The sequence below is a fragment of the Monodelphis domestica genome, chromosome 2, assembly GCF_027887165.1.
Source record: "Monodelphis domestica isolate mMonDom1 chromosome 2, mMonDom1.pri, whole genome shotgun sequence".
In the NCBI taxonomy this organism is placed as follows: domain Eukaryota; kingdom Metazoa; phylum Chordata; class Mammalia; order Didelphimorphia; family Didelphidae; genus Monodelphis; species Monodelphis domestica.
This window is the reverse complement of record NC_077228.1, coordinates 522,414,878-522,433,155: the sequence shown is the minus strand read 5'-3', so window position 1 is coordinate 522,433,155 and position 18,278 is coordinate 522,414,878. Positions and strand designations below refer to the sequence as shown.

Here is an 18,278-nt window from a genome sequence, read left to right as displayed (position 1 = left end):
AGTGATGCAACTAATCCAAAATTACAGTGATCTCAAACCTTGAGTAGATGATCAACCAATAAGGAAACCAAAAGGGTCCTTTTTTTAGATAATGAATTTTATATTGCATTCAAATCTTCATATTCCCTCTCTGGGACTGGGGAATTCCAGGATCCCCATCCCCATCTCTCCCTTGAATGGGTTACCCTCTTGCCTAGGGTCTGCAGAGGCTTCAATCTGGGATGAGGAAAGAGCTCTAAGGCTGGCTTGTCCAATCTCTATCCAAGCCTACAAGCCCAGGCCAGCCAAGAAGCCTTAAAATAACAGGTGCTAAAAAGGTGAATTTCAAACAACAAAAAATATATAATTATCTTCAATGAAGTAAATACCCAATATATAGATCCTTTAAGAGATAGAATACATACTCTATAGAAAAACTGAACTCTTTCTAGATCAAGAAATGATTAAGTGGGTAAAATTCAGAAGTTTTGTTGTTAAAAGGGTTATTCCCAAGCTCTTCAGAATAATTTAAGAGATTCTGATACCTTAGAATTTTACCAGATGTGATTTGAGCTTTCCGGACTCATATGGGGGAAGGTTCTACAGGGAGATGAAAAGAAAGGCCTGCAATTCTAAATGCCAGAAAATGGACTTAGAAAGTGAAAAAAGAAGAATCAGGAGAAGTTTAAAGACCAATAATCAAGAAAGGCAAGTACTAAAAGAGAAAATATTAGAAAAGACAAGGAGGGAAAGGAGGGTATTAATAAAGTACACTGGGTAAATCAAAACAGTGACAGTTCTAGGAACTAAAGATTCCCTCAAAATAGTCTGCAATAGCAGTTACTAAGAAAAACAAAGATTGGGTCTTACTTTCAGCAATTAAAAAGAGCAAAGGCTACTGCCCTGCGCAACCTCAACCTGAAAAAGCTAAAACCTCTCCAGGATTAATGGGTGCCTGGCACACAGTAGGTGCTTCTTAAGGAATTCTTGCTGATTAGAAAAGGCAAAGTTCAAGGAATAGCTCTTCATACTCAAAGAAAATTAAGTTTAAGTTTAATTAATATTAAAAAAAAAAACATACTTAAGCCTAACACTTTTAAGGCGTTGATTAGTTCTGATGAATAGTTTCTTCTTTGCCTTTTAAAAATTCTTTATTATAAAGGATGGTTTTCCTGCAGATGATGGAAAAACAAGAGGTACTGACAATCACCACAAAAACAAACTCAGGGAGAAGGCTTCAATGTGAAAACTAAAGCCAAAAGAGGCAGAGGAGAATCAGTTCAGAATGGTGATAGAAGAGGAAGAAAGACCATCAACCCTTGGAGCTAAGAAACAAATGGAAGAGGAAAAATGGTGTAAACAAACTGGGTTCGCTAGACTAGAGATGATCCAGAAAGTATCAGAAGAATCATGGAGAAGACAGGTAATTCCATGCAGAAGTCAATAAAGTAGCTATTTGCTCTTCTCATTATAATGAAAGTCTACTGTCTTCTTTATAGAAGTTATGACCTACTTCTAAAAATGAACAGATTAATAATAATATACAAAACAAAGACCTATGCAAGATTATGAAAAGCAAAACAAGCAGAACCAAGAGATTACATACAGCTACAGAAATATTTGAAGGATAATTTGTGAATATATCCACCTCCAGAGAAAGAATTGATATACAGAAATACAAAAGATACAGGTTTGTTTCTTTTTGTCAAATGATGTCTTCTCTAGTGTGGGGAGGGGAGAAAGGGAGATACCTAAGAATTTTAATGTAGCCAACAAACAAATCAATAACAAAACATTTTAAATAAAAAAAGTGAATTTCCTTTCTAAGGAAGGAGTGCATATTACATGGATGGGTGATGTGGCTGCCTAGAGTTTGGCAAATATAATCAAAAGGCCTTTAAAAAATAAAAAGGACTATAGAGGAAGAAAAGCATTTATTTCACCAAAATAGGAGGCAAAATCTAAGAAAGGAACCTGGAACAAAAATCATTTGTCTACACAAATTCATCACAAATAAGAATGGCTAGCTAAAAAAGCATTAGGCAACACATCTGATTTCCTAGGTACAGCTTAAGCTTTGGCAGACGGATGCTTCTTCCTTATTCAATAGAAACAAAGATGAGGTGGCAGAATGTCACCATTAAGCTGTTCGAGAGAATTTCTAGACAAGAACTGCTGGGGAAAACAGATCACTGTGTTAGAAGTAAGGTTTGGTCAGGCTATCACCTTATACTACATGTAACAAACTCAAAATGAACACATGACCTGAACAGAAAAGATCCCACAAGGGAGTAAAAGGCTCTTTCACTAAAAGTCAATCAGAAGATGAAAAAGATGATCTGTAACACAAAATTGAAAAGCTTTCACATGATAAAATCAGACAATTCAGACAAAAAGGGGAGCAAGTGAAAATATCTTTGCAAACATTTCTACTAAGGAATATCAAACTAACAAAAAGAGCAAGAAAAGACATTCCTCAATTAATAAGTAATCAAGAGACACATTTCTTTTTAAAAAAATCGAAGTATCATTACAATTAATACCAATCAAAACAACTGAGGTTTTACCTCACATACAGCAAATTAACAATGAAGATAAAAAATGAGAGTCTATGTAGGAGGGACTGTGAAAAGATAATACACACCAAAACTGTTGGTGAGACTGAACCCTGGTCCAACCACTCTGGAAAATGATTTGGAATTATATTGAGTAAGAGTAAAATGTTCATACTAAAATGGCTAGAGAAATCAAAGAAAGGTCCTATATATGTAAAAACATTAAGTGATTCTTGTAGTAGTAAAAAACTGGAAACAAAGTAGATGTTAATTGACTACAGAATATATAAACCATATAAATAGAATATTACTGTATTATAAGAGATGCCTGAATACAGGTCATAAACTATAAAAGGAAATATATAGAAACAGATATACAATAATTACAACAGTATAAATGCAAATAATTAAAAATGAATGCTTGCTAGAATAGGATATTATAACAAGCAATTGGGACACAGCACAGATACTGAGACTTGGCAAATGTATTGTCGAGGTTTGTACAACTGTCCTTTCTTTAAACATCTCCTAATGTCCAAATCCTCTATCCTATCTCTCTCTCTTCATGGCCATCTGTAGCCTCCAACACCATAGATCAATTTCTCCCCCTTTATACTATCTTCTCTCCAGGTTTTTAGGACCCCACTCTCTTCTGATTCATCTCCTACTTATCTGGCTATTCCTTCTCTGCCTCCTTTGCTGAATCTTCCTCCAGATAACTGTATGTCCCACAATGCTCTGTCCTCAGTCCTCTTTTCTCCTTCCTTTATAGCATTTTGCTTGATGACTAAGTCATAAGCATCCAGAGATTCAATGATCTGTCTCCATGCAGATGATTCCCAGATCTATTTATCCTCTCTCTCCTGACCATGTCCAACAGGCACACTGGACATCTAAAACTGAAAAATTTAACATTTTTTAAAACAGTGATTTGGTTAAAAACATAGATGGTTTATTTATCAAGTTTGCTGATAGCAGCAAGCTGTGGATTCAAAGATTTTCAAAAGCTATCACACTGGGAACAGAAGATCACATTTGTACTAACTAAATTTTAAGCCTTGCATTTGAACTTCCTAAAAAAAGCAAGTTCACAAAAGTATAAGATGTATTGGTCAGATAGCAATAAATTCTCTTTAAAGGACTTTGGGCCCCTAGATAAATGGTTAAAGGATACAAACAGTTCTCAAAAGAAAAATTGCGAAAAATATTTAATAAAAGAATTGCTAAAGTTTCACAATCACATAAAATAATATTCCAAATCACTAAAGGTAAGAGAAATATTCATCAAAACAACCCTGAGGCTTTACCTCACACTCGGTAATTGGCAAAGATGTTTAAAAAATGGCAGCAGACAATGCTGGAAGAGTTGTGGAATGATAGGCACAATCATAGATTGTTGGTATAGCTGTGAAATGGTATATCTACTTTGGAAAACAATTTGGAATCATGTAAATAAGAGTAGAATGTCCATATCCCCTGAAGCAGACTCTTCTTAATGGGTTCATAACTTAAAGAAGTTTCCGATAACAAAATTCCCATACGCACCAAAATATTTATAGCAGCATAATTTTTGTAATAGCAAGGAATCAGAAACAAAGATGACCATCAATTGAGAAATGGATAAACTGTGGTATGTGAATGTAATGAACTATTACTGTTCTTTCATTAATTATATTGGTGATAAAAGCACAGGGAAGTTATATAAATTAAGGTAGTGAAATAAAAGCATGCTTGAGCCAAGAAAATAATATACACAGTTAACTACAACAATATAAATGGAAAGAACACACCAAAAGAATAAAAAAATCTAACAAAATCATAAAGATCAAGCAGGACTTAATGAAAGAGATGAGAAGACATCCCTTAACCCATCTCAGAAGTGAGAGAAACAAGTGTCACATGTTGCACATGTTTTTGGCCTTTTTCATTGTTATTGATCATGTGAGCTCATTTATTTCCCCCTCTTAAAAAACATTATTTGTTAGATGAGTTGTTACTCAGGGAGGGAGGGGGAAACTAAGGATATTATCATGAACAGAGGTCATTAATGTCTAAATTTTTTTTTAAAGGTCTGAGGTTTTTTAATGACCTTCTAGCTAATCATATTAAGTGTAACATGGTAACAAAGAAAGTTAATACCATCTTTTGGAATACATTAAAAGAGACACAACAGCTCCTTTTGAATGCCATATTTCTAGGAAGAATACTGATAACTGAAGAATGTCTAGGAAGACAGAACTAAGCCCAGGGGAGACCTTCTGATCCTGTCATGAGGATCAGTTGAAGGAATTCTCCTTGCCTCTCTAAGATAAAGCCCAAAGAAGCCTCATAGACTAGGTTAGCCATCTTGAAATCTACAGGACTTTCATGAGGAAGACTCATTCTCAATGGTCCAGAACTAGGAATGTGCAAAAATGGTCCAAAAGCAAACTGCTTCAACCAAGCTCCACCATTCAAAGCCTCACTGTCTACTGGACAACTGGCAAGTCACTTCTTCCCCTATCTGAGAGACTATATTTTCTTTCTCTGTAAAATGGCAGGGCTGGTCTACATGAGGTTCTTCCAGATCTTTCAGTCTTAAATAAATGATCCTATCCAAGAGTAAATGGGCTGCTTCAGGAAGCAAAAAGAATTTTTAGGTCCTCTCCTTTTCCAACCTTCAAGCAAAGGTTAGATAAACCACTGGCTGGGAATGTGGAAGGAACTCACGTTCAGTCATGCTTAAGCTACATGGCCTCTAAGATGTCTATCGGATGGAGGTTCTGTGATACAAATATAAACACATGCAAGAAATTGAGGATACTGAAGAAAATCTCCAAGACAAGGGAAAGAAAGAAAATTGGAATATATACAATAGTTAGAATGAAGTCATTTTATTAATAAAACTGTAATTTTTAAATATATTTTGGAATATTAAAACTTGGGAAAATATGGAAAAGCTGTTTGGGGGGAGAAACAAGGAACACAAAAGCTGTACTTTTATTTCTGAATTATAGTTATAAACTATTGACAAAGGCATATGCCACTCACAAAGTCCAAAAGGTGAACATAATGCACTATTGTCCATAGATATATCTTTGGAAGCTTCCATTTGTGGCTCAGTTTTACCTCACAAGTTAAATATCTATTTTTACATAAAAATTAACTAACCCATCCAGCAATAATCACGTAAAAATCTATACTGTTTACCAATAGTCAATAAGGCAGCCTAATAATTTGGAAACTGTCAACTGTTATGTCCTGGCAGAGTCCAGAGTAAACCCAAACTGTTTAGCTGCTTCTGGTCCTGCTTCTTCAGGTGAGGGAAGATGATCACATCTGGAGGCAGAAGCCCTGAGTTTAAATCCTATATCTACCAATTAGTACCATTTTTTTTTAACCTTTAACTAGCCATTTGCTCATCTGGAAAATAGTCTAAGTGCTCTCTAAAGGTCCCTCTTACTCTTTTAATTCTGATCACCTATAATCCTTTATGTAACATACCAGGCATGAAAGTATGGTTGATGTATTAAAATACTTGATCAGTTCAGTTAATGATCAATGTATAGGCAGTTCTAAGGGCAAGAGAATTACTGGACCTAAGCCACAAAGGCTTAGCCCTCACCTTGTCAAACCTCATTCCTCTGAAAAGCACATGTCAGGTGAATCCCCACTTACTCTGATCTTGTCATTGTCTATCCAGCCAATGTTAAGACCTACGTGCTATGTTCCGTATTCATTGATCACCTCTCAATCCACAATAAAGGCTGAGGTGAGTGGCGCTACTCTTTCTCTTGATTTCCTGCAACCTTGGAACTCTTTCTTCTATCTCTCTTTATCTTTCCTACAGCCACTCTTGGCCACGTGCTTTCTATCTCAGAATTCTTACTTCCACGTGTTCTCTTATTTCTCATATTTTCCTTTAATTATTTTTCTAAGGAAAATATTATCAGGGGCCAGCGCTGCTCCCCATTTCAATTAACTTGTCTGTGTCTCTTGATTTATCACCCATTTTCTCCGACTCCTTTCTCCTTCTCAAGCCCAAACCCACTAAGGAAATACTTTATGTAGCAGCCGCAGGTCAGACTGTTATACTTTGAAAAGGAAAATTTCATTGTTGTTAAAAGGTTTCCTTCTAGCCTATCTCAATATTAGGGCCCAATTTAATGTTAGCTGAAATTCAATCAATTTATTTGGGGGGAAGTAATATAATTTCTGTAAAGGAGAGGAAAAATCCACTGTACTCAACTCAATAATAGGGTTTTATAGCATTTGAATATAGAAAAAAAAACAATGCCCTAACCCTAATTGAATGCACCCCCCCCCCCTCCACGCCTCAATAATAGGTAGGTTCTGTTCAGCAAAGCCCATCAAAACTAAATCAAAGGATTCAGAGAAATGTTCTTTCAGGGACAATACCACTGTATACAAATATAATATAATCAGCATCATTACTTTGTTTGATCCAACAATCACTTTTATCTCCCACTTTAAAGATGAAGAAACTACATATAGTTCAGGAGATTTTGCTCAGATCAGAGACAAATCAATTGCAATGAAGCCAAGACTAGAACCCATTTACATGACCCCTACAGTTAAGGGAGATTCTAAAAATCCCAGACAAGTGACTTAAGCCAGGAAAAAGGAAACACATCCATTTAAGATTGCTGACTATTTATCCACAGACAAAAAAAGGTAAGAAGACAACTTCTGGTGGAAATGACAGAATTCCTTTTAATTATCTTTTGCTTCTACCTTCAGATCCCAAGTTTCTTCTTCAAAAAGGTCCTGACAGAATCACAGTTTTAGAGCTGGAGAGGACCTGAGCCATTCTTTTATTTAAATCATCCTAAGTAAACCCTGAATCCTCAAGTTCTTATCTGGGTACCCCTGGTTGTCACTGTCAAGTGTGGTAGTAGCCAGAGGACTGGATTCAGTGAGAGAGCTTAGGTTTGTAACTGGGATGCCAAATGATGTGGCAGTCAATCTTCATTTGTTTTATAATGATTCTATTCCCTATTACCTTCCTTTACAGTGAATATTAATAGTAAGACCTCTTTGCATTTCTCTAATACAAATGAAGTACTTCCATAGCTAATCAGGTCTTTGGGGACAAGAATGCCTCACAACAATCCTTGACTACTCAACAATCACCAACTTTACCTTTCAAGGCCCCTGGTTTAGACTTCTTCCCAGCTAGCTTTGTCAATTTGGCCTCTCTGAAGTCTGTTTCCTCACTGGGATATTTATGTATACTAGCTAGACTTCACAAAAGTGTCTTGAGATAATAGGTATTTTGTAAAATCATAAAGTGGCACAGCTAAGGAAGTACAGTGGATAGAGCACCAGGTCTAAAGTCAGGAAGTCTTAACCTTCTTGGGTTCAAATCCAGCCTCAGGTATTGGCTATATGACCCAGGACAAGTCATTTAACCCTATGTGCCCCCATTTCCTCATTTGTCGTAGGAGCTAAAGAAGGAACAGCAAACCACTCCAGGATCTCTGCCCATATCTCTGTATACATGGTCACAAAAGTGAGTCAAACACCACTAAAAACAACTGAATAACAAAAATCATAAAGCATTATATAATGCCAAATTACCATTCCTACCTTACAAATAAGGAAATTCAAGGCCCAAAGCAAAATACTAGTTTACATGTAGCTCACATTCCTAAAAATGACATTTTCAAGGAAAATCAGTTCAGGCACTCTTCAAGTTCTGAAGTCCTGACTTCCAAGTATAGAAAGAACAGTATATTCCAAGTATGGAATTATAAAACTCATGTGAACTGCATATTCCTCCTTTCCCATTTTGTCATATATTTTCCTATTGAAACAAATGTTACGAATGATGGGTAAGAGTTCATAGGCTAAACCCTAAAATATTGTTAATATTCAACACAGCCAAGATATAATCATTTGTAACACTGTTTCCATAATCCAATATTCTGAAGAACAAAACAGCTGATTTATAGACACACTTTCTTAACAACCCATTTTAGGTTATTGTTCTAGGCAGAAAAAAAATAACACCAAAGATAGTCCCAATGTTTAAAAAGTTTTGAGAAACAAGTGTGGCTTATATAGGCAGATCAATACATTCATTCTACTCAAGGTTATACCCATGGCTCCAGTTCATATCTCTGGGCAATTCTAATAGTCTTTCTACTATACCAAGATATTAAGCACCGTTCAAATTTAAGGATACTAAGAAACAAAGATTCTTCCTTAATTCTTGCCCCAAAGAGTTTTTAACTTGCGAGGTCGATGGACCCCCAAGAGTAGATGGATAGATTTTAGGGAGGTCTGTGAACTTGGATTAGAAAAAAACTGACATCTTTATTTTCACTCTTTTTAAAAGGAGCATATAGCATTTTCTTTGGATTCTGAAGGCAGAAAACAAACCATTATTCTGCAGTCCAAAGGAGGGGTCCATGACTCAAATGTACTTAAAATAATCCCTGAGTAGGACTCCATTTGCCAGGGTGGTCCCCTACCAATGGCAAATATAGCAGCAGGAACTTAGCTCACCTCATCCTGGAGGAGTGGGGTAGCATCGGCTCAAGCTTACCAGGGTCCACAATCATCCCTACTTTCAAATGTCAAAAAAGCACTTGGGAGATTAATGCCCCCTTCTCAGTGCTACTTACAGCTCAGCAACTTCCTGCTCTTCCTCCCAGGCCTCCTTGTGCGTCAGCTGGCTGCTGCCAGTGCTCTTACACGTCCAAATCCGTTCACTGTATCTTTCCAGGCGGGCTTCATACTCTCTGTGGTGGCTAGAGTTCAGGAAAATGACATTCAAGTAATGAAGGGGAAAAAAAATCCAACCCTAGAGTGATGATCCTTGCCGAAATTATATGCATAATTACAAGTCTGCATCCAGACTAAAATACACCAGTCTTGATAAGTACAATGTGAGGAAAGACACAACATAACATCAAAGGACTCGGGCTTTAGTAGATAAGCAGAATATGAGCTTTTGAGTATGGATCTGTGTTTTTTTTTTTTTTTAACCGTACTAATCCAATTACAGAGGAGTGGCTAGGATCACATTCATTCAAGTCCTACCCCTGGTGCATACTTGTGTGCTAGGAGCTCCACATTGCAGAATAAATGATCATCTGTATGGGTGGAAAGAGTTGCTTCATTCAGAGTTCTGGTCCAGAAAAATCTCGACTTCATGCAACATAAAGTTTAGAAGTCACAAAAGACTCAAAATGAAAATTACCAGTTGTTCTCCCTCCCCCCCCCCAGGAGAGCTTTCATGGGAGCAGGCCTAGAGCCACCCATTACAGCTCTAACCCAGCAGCATCTGAAGAATGTTCAATAACCTGGACAGTGGCTCTGGCTGTAGCCCAAATCTGAACCCCAGGAGAAAAGGAAAAAGAGAAGAGTAAAGCTTGAGCTGCAGAAGACCTAATGCCAAATGCTAAGAGATGAATGAGGTTCTGAGCTTTATGCCAGGTAAGCAGTACCATAGAAATGATGCTCAATATAATGTAAGAGGGGGTGGAGGAAGAGGAAATCTGAATCCTGGTGCCTTTTAATCCTTTATGACTTGTGGGTGAGGGGGTCCTCAGTTTGCTTCTTTGTAAGGTAAGAGAATAAATATGGCCTAGATGGTCTCCAAGACCCTTCCATTTCTGTATCTATAATCCTAACTAGATTGACTGAGGAAATCACTTAATCTCCTTGGGCTTGAATTCCTCTATAGTAAACTGAGGGGGTTTAGACCAGATGACCTCCTCCTCTCTGATGTCTTATCTCAGATTCTGAACTAGCTAAAAGAGGAAAAAGAGATCATTTGAAATGTTAGATAAATTTAAATAAGAAACAAGCAAAAAGACAAGTTAATGCAATTCAATGACTTTACTGCAGCCTTCAGCCTTGGGAAGGAACCACAGAATCTTTCTTGAATGGCAGTTTAAAAATGTAATATCTATCTTCAGAGAGCAGTTAAATAATCTTCAGAAAATCCTCTCCTTGTCCTTTATGCTTTCTTCAATAAAACTACATTCACAAGACCATCTGAGTAGTCAGAGGAGGAAAAAAAAATAAAGTTGATGGCTCCACACCATATTTCTTAACTCTTCTCCTACCCCAATGGTAATTCACTCTCATCAGGTACATGCAAATTCAACCATAGTGAGTAACTAATAATCTTGCATCTACAGCAACAGACTCCATTCAAGCTGAGAGCCTCATGTCTTCCAAGGTGGCCACTTTGAATAATAGTGGAATTAAAACTCTGAAAAGCTGCCTGTGCTACCACCAGAAGGTAAAAATTTCTTTCCAGTCCTCAACTCACTTCAAGGTTATAATCAAGGGAACCCCAGAACAAGAGACAAATCAGAATCTAAAACTATGACTACTCAACAGTTTTTACTTATTCCCTGATCTTTCTAAATAATGAGTCCTACTACTGCCCTCTGATTTCGATCCTGATATGATAAGCCATCTTAAAAGGTACTTGGAAAAAAGAACAGAAATAGTGACAAGTTCTATGAGCTAGTGAGGCCTTAATGCCACACTGGGCAAGCCGAGTAAGAGGTAAGAAATAGTGACCTACAGTCAAAACAACTAGATCTAGGCTTCTGTACTTACTGAGGGATTTGATCATGGACAAGTCACTTATCTCTCAGCCTCAGTTTCATCAGAAAGGATAATAATGCTTACTCTACCTATCTCATAGGATTATGGGAAGGAAATCCTTTCAGCAGCCTGCAATACAAATGTGATATTATTCAATAAACACTGTACAAGGTGTGGGGAGCTGGGCTAATATGAGGGTCACACTAAAATTTTAAATTATCATGGGGAAAATTGCAAGGCAAAAAGATTGTATTTACTGTCAGATATGACCACCATATCTGGGGGTTTTTCAAACTATTTTTCTTGGCAAGGGAGGGTTTATTTTTATTTGGTGTGTAGAGTGATAGTTCTTGAAATAACCTTCATGAAAACAAAAGGCATCAATAAAATTTTAGGAAAGGGGAAAAAAGTTTGTAAAATTTAACATCTACTGCTACTGTAAAAAAAACAACCAACTTAAATTATTGCAAGATATTAAAGGCAATACTATCTCACAGATAGGAAACAAAGGGTTATCAAAATAACAAATTAAATCTCCTAAAGAGAACAGCTATCTTAACACTTAATTGGAAGGGCAGTTAAGTAACTCAGTGGATAGAGCCAGGTTTGAAGTTAGAACCTGGGTTCAAATCTGGCCTCAGACACTTCCTAGCTGTGGCTACCCTTCCCACCCCCAGGCCAAGCTGCTCCCTTCCTCCTCTCCACCATGCCTGACATTTTTTTTACATCACCTGTCCCTCTGCCCAGAAGTCCAACAAGAAGGGGGGGAGGCACCCACAGTGCATAGCACTCTGTCTCTAAAAGGTTCACAATCACTGGCCTAGCCCTTGCCCCTCAGTCTTAAGAGTGAAATGTTTAAAAACAAACAAAAATCTTAAAAGGAGCTGTAAGAGGTTATATGCCAGATGGTGAAAGGTCAGATAGTCGTAATGAATAGGAAAACATTTTTAAAGAATATCATATACAGTGAACTCCCCAAATGCCATAAGTATTTTTTCCAATTAATGAAATGGTCAAGTTGGGGGCAGCTGGGTAGCTCAGTGGATTGAGAGCCAGGCCTAAAGACAGGAGGTCTTCAAAACTGACCTCAGACCTTCCCAGCTGTGTGACCCTGGGCAAGTCCCTTGACCCTCATTGCCTAGCCCATACCACTCTTCTGCCTTGGAGCCAATACGGAAGGTAAGGGTTTAAAAAAAAAGAAGAAAAGAAATGGTCAAGTCAATGGGGAAGATCATGCCTTCTAGACAGGACAGCAGTGGGTGAATTTTATTTAGGGAGCTATATAGATGGTAATCCATTTGAGAAAGAACAATCCCTACTATGAGAAACAGAATGACATGACATATGTCTAGAGATTATCCTCTGTTCATATTCTACCTGACACACAACTCAATGTCTCTAAGCACTCCAAAACTAGAACTTGTCAAACAGTTGATGATCTACCTTGGTAATTTCTTCACTGGGAGTTCTGTTTGACAGTGAAATTACAGGTCAAAACCAAAATCTTAAAATCCAAATTTTCTTTTTTTTAGGATCACTAAAGGAATCTAGAAGTTCTTGTAATGCATTCCCTAGAAAAGGTTTAGATGTTCACAGACAATTCCCTTTGTAATGTATTTTTGGTTTTAAAAAAGGTCTTTAGAGTATCTTTTGAAAATTGCCAGAAAATAATCATGTCTTCCCAGACAACACCTCAAAATTACCAGAATGAAATAATCCAAGTCCTAAATAATGATCAAGAACAAATACAGAAACACAATATCACTGCTCTCAGGAAGTGATGCTCCTGAGTCTAGAAGGAAACCAGGGATTCTAGAATCTGGTGAGTGAGGAGTAACCAGAGCAAAAGTCTAAAGAAAGGAGATGGATCGGGTGGAAGGGCAAATAGCAACTGAGCCAGTATAGCTGAAATGTAGTTATCAACAACAAACCTTTAGAAGGGGGTGAGGCTAGTCCAAGCAGCTTGGTACTTAGTTTCCATCAATTTAGTGTTTAATAAAAATGAAACTTTCAAAACAAGTCTCAATATTCCAAAAGTTTGGAACAGGGGCAACTACCTCACTCAGCTACATGCTATCTCAACATGGATAGGTTACTTCTTTTGAGATGTGAGATCACTTTCAACAATGTTACAGGAATAGAAGGAAAATGAAAGAAAATGTAATCCATTTGGGGAAAAATAAAGTGTCTTACTTACAAACCCTATTTCAGATTTCAAGTTTCCCAAAAGAAATCTATCCATCCCAAAAAATGAGTCACAGCAACCACAATGTGAAGTTCCCAGTGACACAGGTAGTAACAGACAAAATCACACAGCAAAGCCCCAGGCTAACTACAAATGAGAAACATTTGTTTAAAACATTGTTTAAATCTAGGAATATTTTAAAGTGCATCTATGCTGAGAAAGGTCTTCCTTCCACCTGGGGGGGAGGGGTGTTCTCCTTATAGTCCTTATAGCCCAGTAACTCTGAGCTGGTCAAGAGGAACAGTTGAATGGGGGAAGGGAGTATGAAGAAAAGAGAAGGAAAGTCAGGAAAGCTGAAACTGAAATTTCCTACAGCACCAGAAAAAAAAAGGAAAAGTAAACAGTACTACATGATTAATGAAAAGAAAAATTCAGGGATTTCTCATTTTTAAAAAATTCTTCTCTGTTCTCAATAAACCAGTTAACCATTAAGGCAAGTAAAAACTAAATCTTGCTTGCACATAATCATATACTTAAAATAAATTAAAATATGAAAGCCAGCTCAGCATTCCATCTGTCCAATGCAATTCTGTCTTGTAACTGCAACTTAACTCCATTTACAGCTGCCCAGCTCTCATCAGGACAAACTCTGGGTCACATTCTTGCCTAGCACAACTACAAATTAACATTCAAACAGTCCTCACTCTTTCTGCTTCCAACAGTCCCTAAACAGTTAGAAAGTCTACAAAGTGTTTTAACACTTGAGTGCTTAAACAGCTGAACCCATGCCAAATAATAATCTGACAGGCTCATATGAACTACAGCCCTTCCTGTAAAATTTATTTATATACAATATTCAGGGTATTATCAAATCCCAATTCATTACAATCAAATTCAGTACTAATTCTGACAGGATTTTTATACTTTCAAACCTCAGATCCCACATATAGGCTTGCAAATTTTGAGTTAGATTTCATGTCTAACCATTATTGACATGAAAAGTCAGTTAATACAACAAAAGCACACTCACAAAAGCTCTATATCTTTATATATTCAACAATATACCACCTATAGCTTTAAATAAAATATTCTGGAACATTTACTATGTGGCATACACCAAAAGATATTAAAAAGAAAATTAAAATATCAAATCATATCAAAATCAAAATTTTAAATATTAAACTGATTGTGGGACTGAAAATAGATGTGCAATAAACCCAACCAGGGAACTTATTCACTTCCAGGAGACCACTAAGGACCACTAAGATACAGATATGCCAACCATACCCATACTGTACAATCGTTTAAAAACCCGTACTAGGAGAGCTTCCATTTGTAGCAATTCACAAGAGAGCAATTTTTCACCTATAAAATTCAAGGCAATTAAAAGCCTCATGTTAAAAGGGCTTGTTAAAAATAATGGCATGAGAAATAATGTTAAGCAGGAAGATACCTTAACCTCCATCACATTTTCGGTTAAACCCTTCCTCTGGGGGCTATCCTTTTTTTTTTTAAAAAACTGTTTCATCATCGATATCAGCATAAGAAAAGTCTTTATGGCAAAGCCCATTTTATTTGTCTTTGTGTCCCCCACGCTCTCAGCAGGCACATAGGATCTGTGCATTGCTTAACCACTATTTCACTGAGTAATTTACATGGAAGGGTCACGGGCGAGTTCGGTGGGGATGGCAAGAGTTGCTGTGGTTCAGTGCTCAAAAGCCGAAAAGAACCAGGTTCTCTTGGCTCCGCTGCCCCTCCCCCAGCCCCAGTGCATCGGAAGTCTTTCGCCCAGAAAGAATACTTGGGAAAATAAAAGGCCCTGCTCCGCGGAGATAAGGGGTGCTGCTCCCCCAGAGAAGAGCAACCACCGCAGACACAGACAACGCTCCTGGCCATCTTCCCCGCCGCTCGGGGGCCCGGGGACATTTTTAAAGACTTAACAGGTGGAGGTGGGGGGGGGGGGGTGCCGTTAAGTTCCAGTTCACAGACGCTAGAAAAAGGAGGAAATCAATACAAGGAGTATGACAAAGTTCAGGAGTGTGTAGAAGGCCCCAGCCATCCCCACGACAATAAAAAATACCTGAACTAGCCCTAGCCCACACGACTGGTTCCCGGCCCAGCTGGCCATCAAGGCCCACAGCAAGTTTAAGGTCCAGTTCGCTCACTACCAAACAGTAGCCTCTTCCCTGGGGGCTTCTCGGGAATGCCTCGGCCACAGCCTCCTCTCCAGCTCCTTTGTTTTGGAGACCGCCCTCGGACTCGGTGCGTATCCGGAGTCAAGAGCGGGCGGCCTTACCAGCCCAGGCCAGTCCCGCAAAGGTCAGCTCCGCAGAGGCCGGGGCCCGTTGCCCAGGAGCGCTCAGTTCTTCTAGCCCCCAGGCCCCTGGCCCGAGCCTGCCTTTGTCTGGGCTGACACGGAACTGAGCGGGGAAGGAAACTTCCAGCTGACTCAGGGGGCTTAAGGGGACAGCAGGAGGAGCCGCCGCCGCCGCCAGCCAGGGCCGCCAGGACTCGGACAACAATGGCTCGAGGCGAGCAGGAACAGCAGGAGAAGGAGGCCGCGTGGTCCGCCGGCGCCCGCCCGCCCTCCTTCTCTTCCTCCACCCACGGGGTCCCAGACTCTTCCCGGGAGCGTTCCGCTCGCCGCCTGACAGCCGCCCCGAACCCCAGGCCCGGCCCCAAAGGATACTCCCGAGTCCGGAAGGCCTCCTGTGTGTGCGGGATGACGAAGAGAGGCTCCTCTCCGGGCAGCGGCTTCACCAGCGGGAACGGCTTGCGGCCCAGCAGCGGCGCCATCACGACGGCGGTGGCAGAGTGAGCGAGAGCGGGACCCGGGGCGGAGCGGGAACCGGAGTGGGAGCCGGCGCACGCGGGAGGAGGCGGCTGCTCCGCGGGCCCCGGCCCCGGCGCGCCACGCTAGGCCTCGCTCTGGGCCCGGCGCTCGCGGCTCTCGCGCGCTCTCCTGCGCGCGCTCGTTCTCCCTCGCTCCCCCCCTCCGGGGCGGGGGGAGGCGCGAGCCCCGGCGCTCGAGCACCACCGGCGCGGGGGCCGTGACGGGAAGGACCCTCGCGCGGAGGTCGAGGAGCCCTCCCCCACGACTCCACCACCGTCGCCGCGCTTTCCTTGCGTCCGCCGGCCTCCCGCCGAGCACGGCCCGAAGCCCCGGAATCCAGTGTTCGTAGCGGCTCCTCGGCAGCCCCGGAGGAAATTATTGAAAAATGGCGGGAGATTGCCCTTCTCCCCCCCGCCCGTTCGGCGCTCACACTAACTTGCTCCCCCGTGGCGCCTCTCGCGGCGGCCGCAATAGGCGGAGAGCCAGCCGGCACTCGCGGCTGATTGGCTCGCGCCAGCCGTCGCTCAGCCCCTGACGTCGCCGCCCCTCCGGCTCCAGCCGGGTAGTTGGGCTGCGGCGCAATAGAGGGCAGTGTGAAAAGGTGAAAGGTCAAGTTATGTAAGCACCGGCTGCTGGCTCTCAGTTTTCCAGAGATCCCAGTGTGGGTGGGAAGCAGTGGGTGACCAGCGCAATCGGGGTCTGAGTGATGGGGAGGGAGACGGCGGAAGGGTCAACCGGAGAATCGCCTCCTTACGGACACTGCGCCATCTGTCACCGACGGCGACATCGACATCCGGGCATCATGGTCCGTGCGCCGGAGGGGAGGGGGCGGGGCGCGCGCGTCCGGGGGCTTTGTCTTTCCTCCTGGGCCCCGCCCCCATCTTAAAGGGGACGCGCTCGGCGGGCGGCACTGGGCCACACCCCAGGAGGGCGCCCATGGCCAAGGCCAATGACCCCAGGACTCCTGAGTCTCGAAGGGCCTCCGGCAGCTTCTCTCCTTGGAACTCTAGGGAGAGGTGGTGTTAAATGGAACAAAGCCGGTTCTGTCCTCCTGGAACCCCAAAGCACCCCTTTGGCCCCATCTCCTCTCTCTGTGGTCCTCCAAAAACTTCCCGCAGATTCTGGTGCAAACACAACCCGGTGGCCAAGGATCCCCCAGGAGGGTCACTGGGGCGTCGGGGAAAGACTGAACAATGCCTCTTGAGGAACTTGAGGGGGCACCCCAAAAGGAAAAGAGTGGCCCCTCTGGGAGGTGGGCTAGAACTGGAAGTGCCAGGCCCAGATGAGGAGCACCCAGCCCACCTCGTGGATTGTCAGTGCCTCAGCCCACCTTGCTCATGTCTGGTCCTGGGGTCACCTCCCCAGAGCAGGGCCAAAAGGTTTTGGGGGGTGACCTATGTATGCCCAGGCCCCCAGCATGTCAGCCCCTTGAGTTCCATAGCTGTCAGTAATAACTTTCCTCCCACCTTCCAGTTTAGTTTTGTAACTTCTGGATGTAGTTAATGAAACCACTTGTTCTGTTACTGTAATATCTTAGAGGATTGGGGTCCTGCTTCCCGTGGCCTCGGGTGCATCTGAAGTGGCCAGACCAGTTGTTCTCTCCTTTCTGCTTTGGGCTCGATCTGGGAACCTCAGATGCAGGGCCCAGTCTTATCAGTTTGGTGGCCCTCTCACCCCAATACCTCTAAGGGCTTTGCACCTTTCAGACAGTAGGCAGGAAAAAGGAAGAGAACAACCCTTTATAAGTGCCAGGAACATTTGATCCCCCAGACCCTGTGAGGTATTATTATCTCCATTTTACAGATGGAGAAACTGAGGCAAACTGGCACCGCAGCTTAACCAGGGGCATACATCTCCCTAAGTGTTTAAAGGCTGATGAGAACTCCTCTTTGGGACTCCAAGCCCAGATCTCCAGCATCCATAATTAATAAAAAGTCCATTGTTTTTTAATACCCCCCACCCACCTATTTGCAGTGCCCAGGTACACTGTATCTGAATGGGAGGAAGTAAGAAAGAAGAGGTAAGCAGATCTGGACCAACTGCATAGAAACCTAAGACTTCTACAACAGCCACACATTCTTTTTAGTAGCTTACTGCAAACTCCTATCATTCCTGGCTCCTTTTAACAAAGCATGAAGCTGCTGGTGTTGTCTGT

At 41.4% G+C, this 18,278-nt stretch overlaps 1 protein-coding gene across 2 annotated transcripts in view; it reads right to left on the bottom strand.

Annotated features, from left to right (window-relative positions):
• Positions 1–16,907, bottom strand: part of BAZ1B (bromodomain adjacent to zinc finger domain 1B) — a 64,610-nt gene extending 47,703 nt beyond the window's left edge. Inside the window, exons 1-2 of one of the 2 annotated variants that reach the window (XM_007486005.3) lie at positions 15,980–16,907; positions 9,164–9,280 (exon numbers count right to left, since the gene is read on the bottom strand). In XM_007486005.3, the coding sequence (XP_007486067.1) occupies positions 9,164–9,280; positions 15,980–16,086 (224 nt within the window). In that variant the 5' untranslated portion in view covers positions 16,087–16,907. The remainder of the gene's footprint in view (positions 1–9,163; positions 9,281–15,979) is intronic. The other variant, XM_001366710.4, reaches the window with a different exon arrangement.
• Between the last annotated feature and the right edge of the window lie 1,371 nt (positions 16,908–18,278).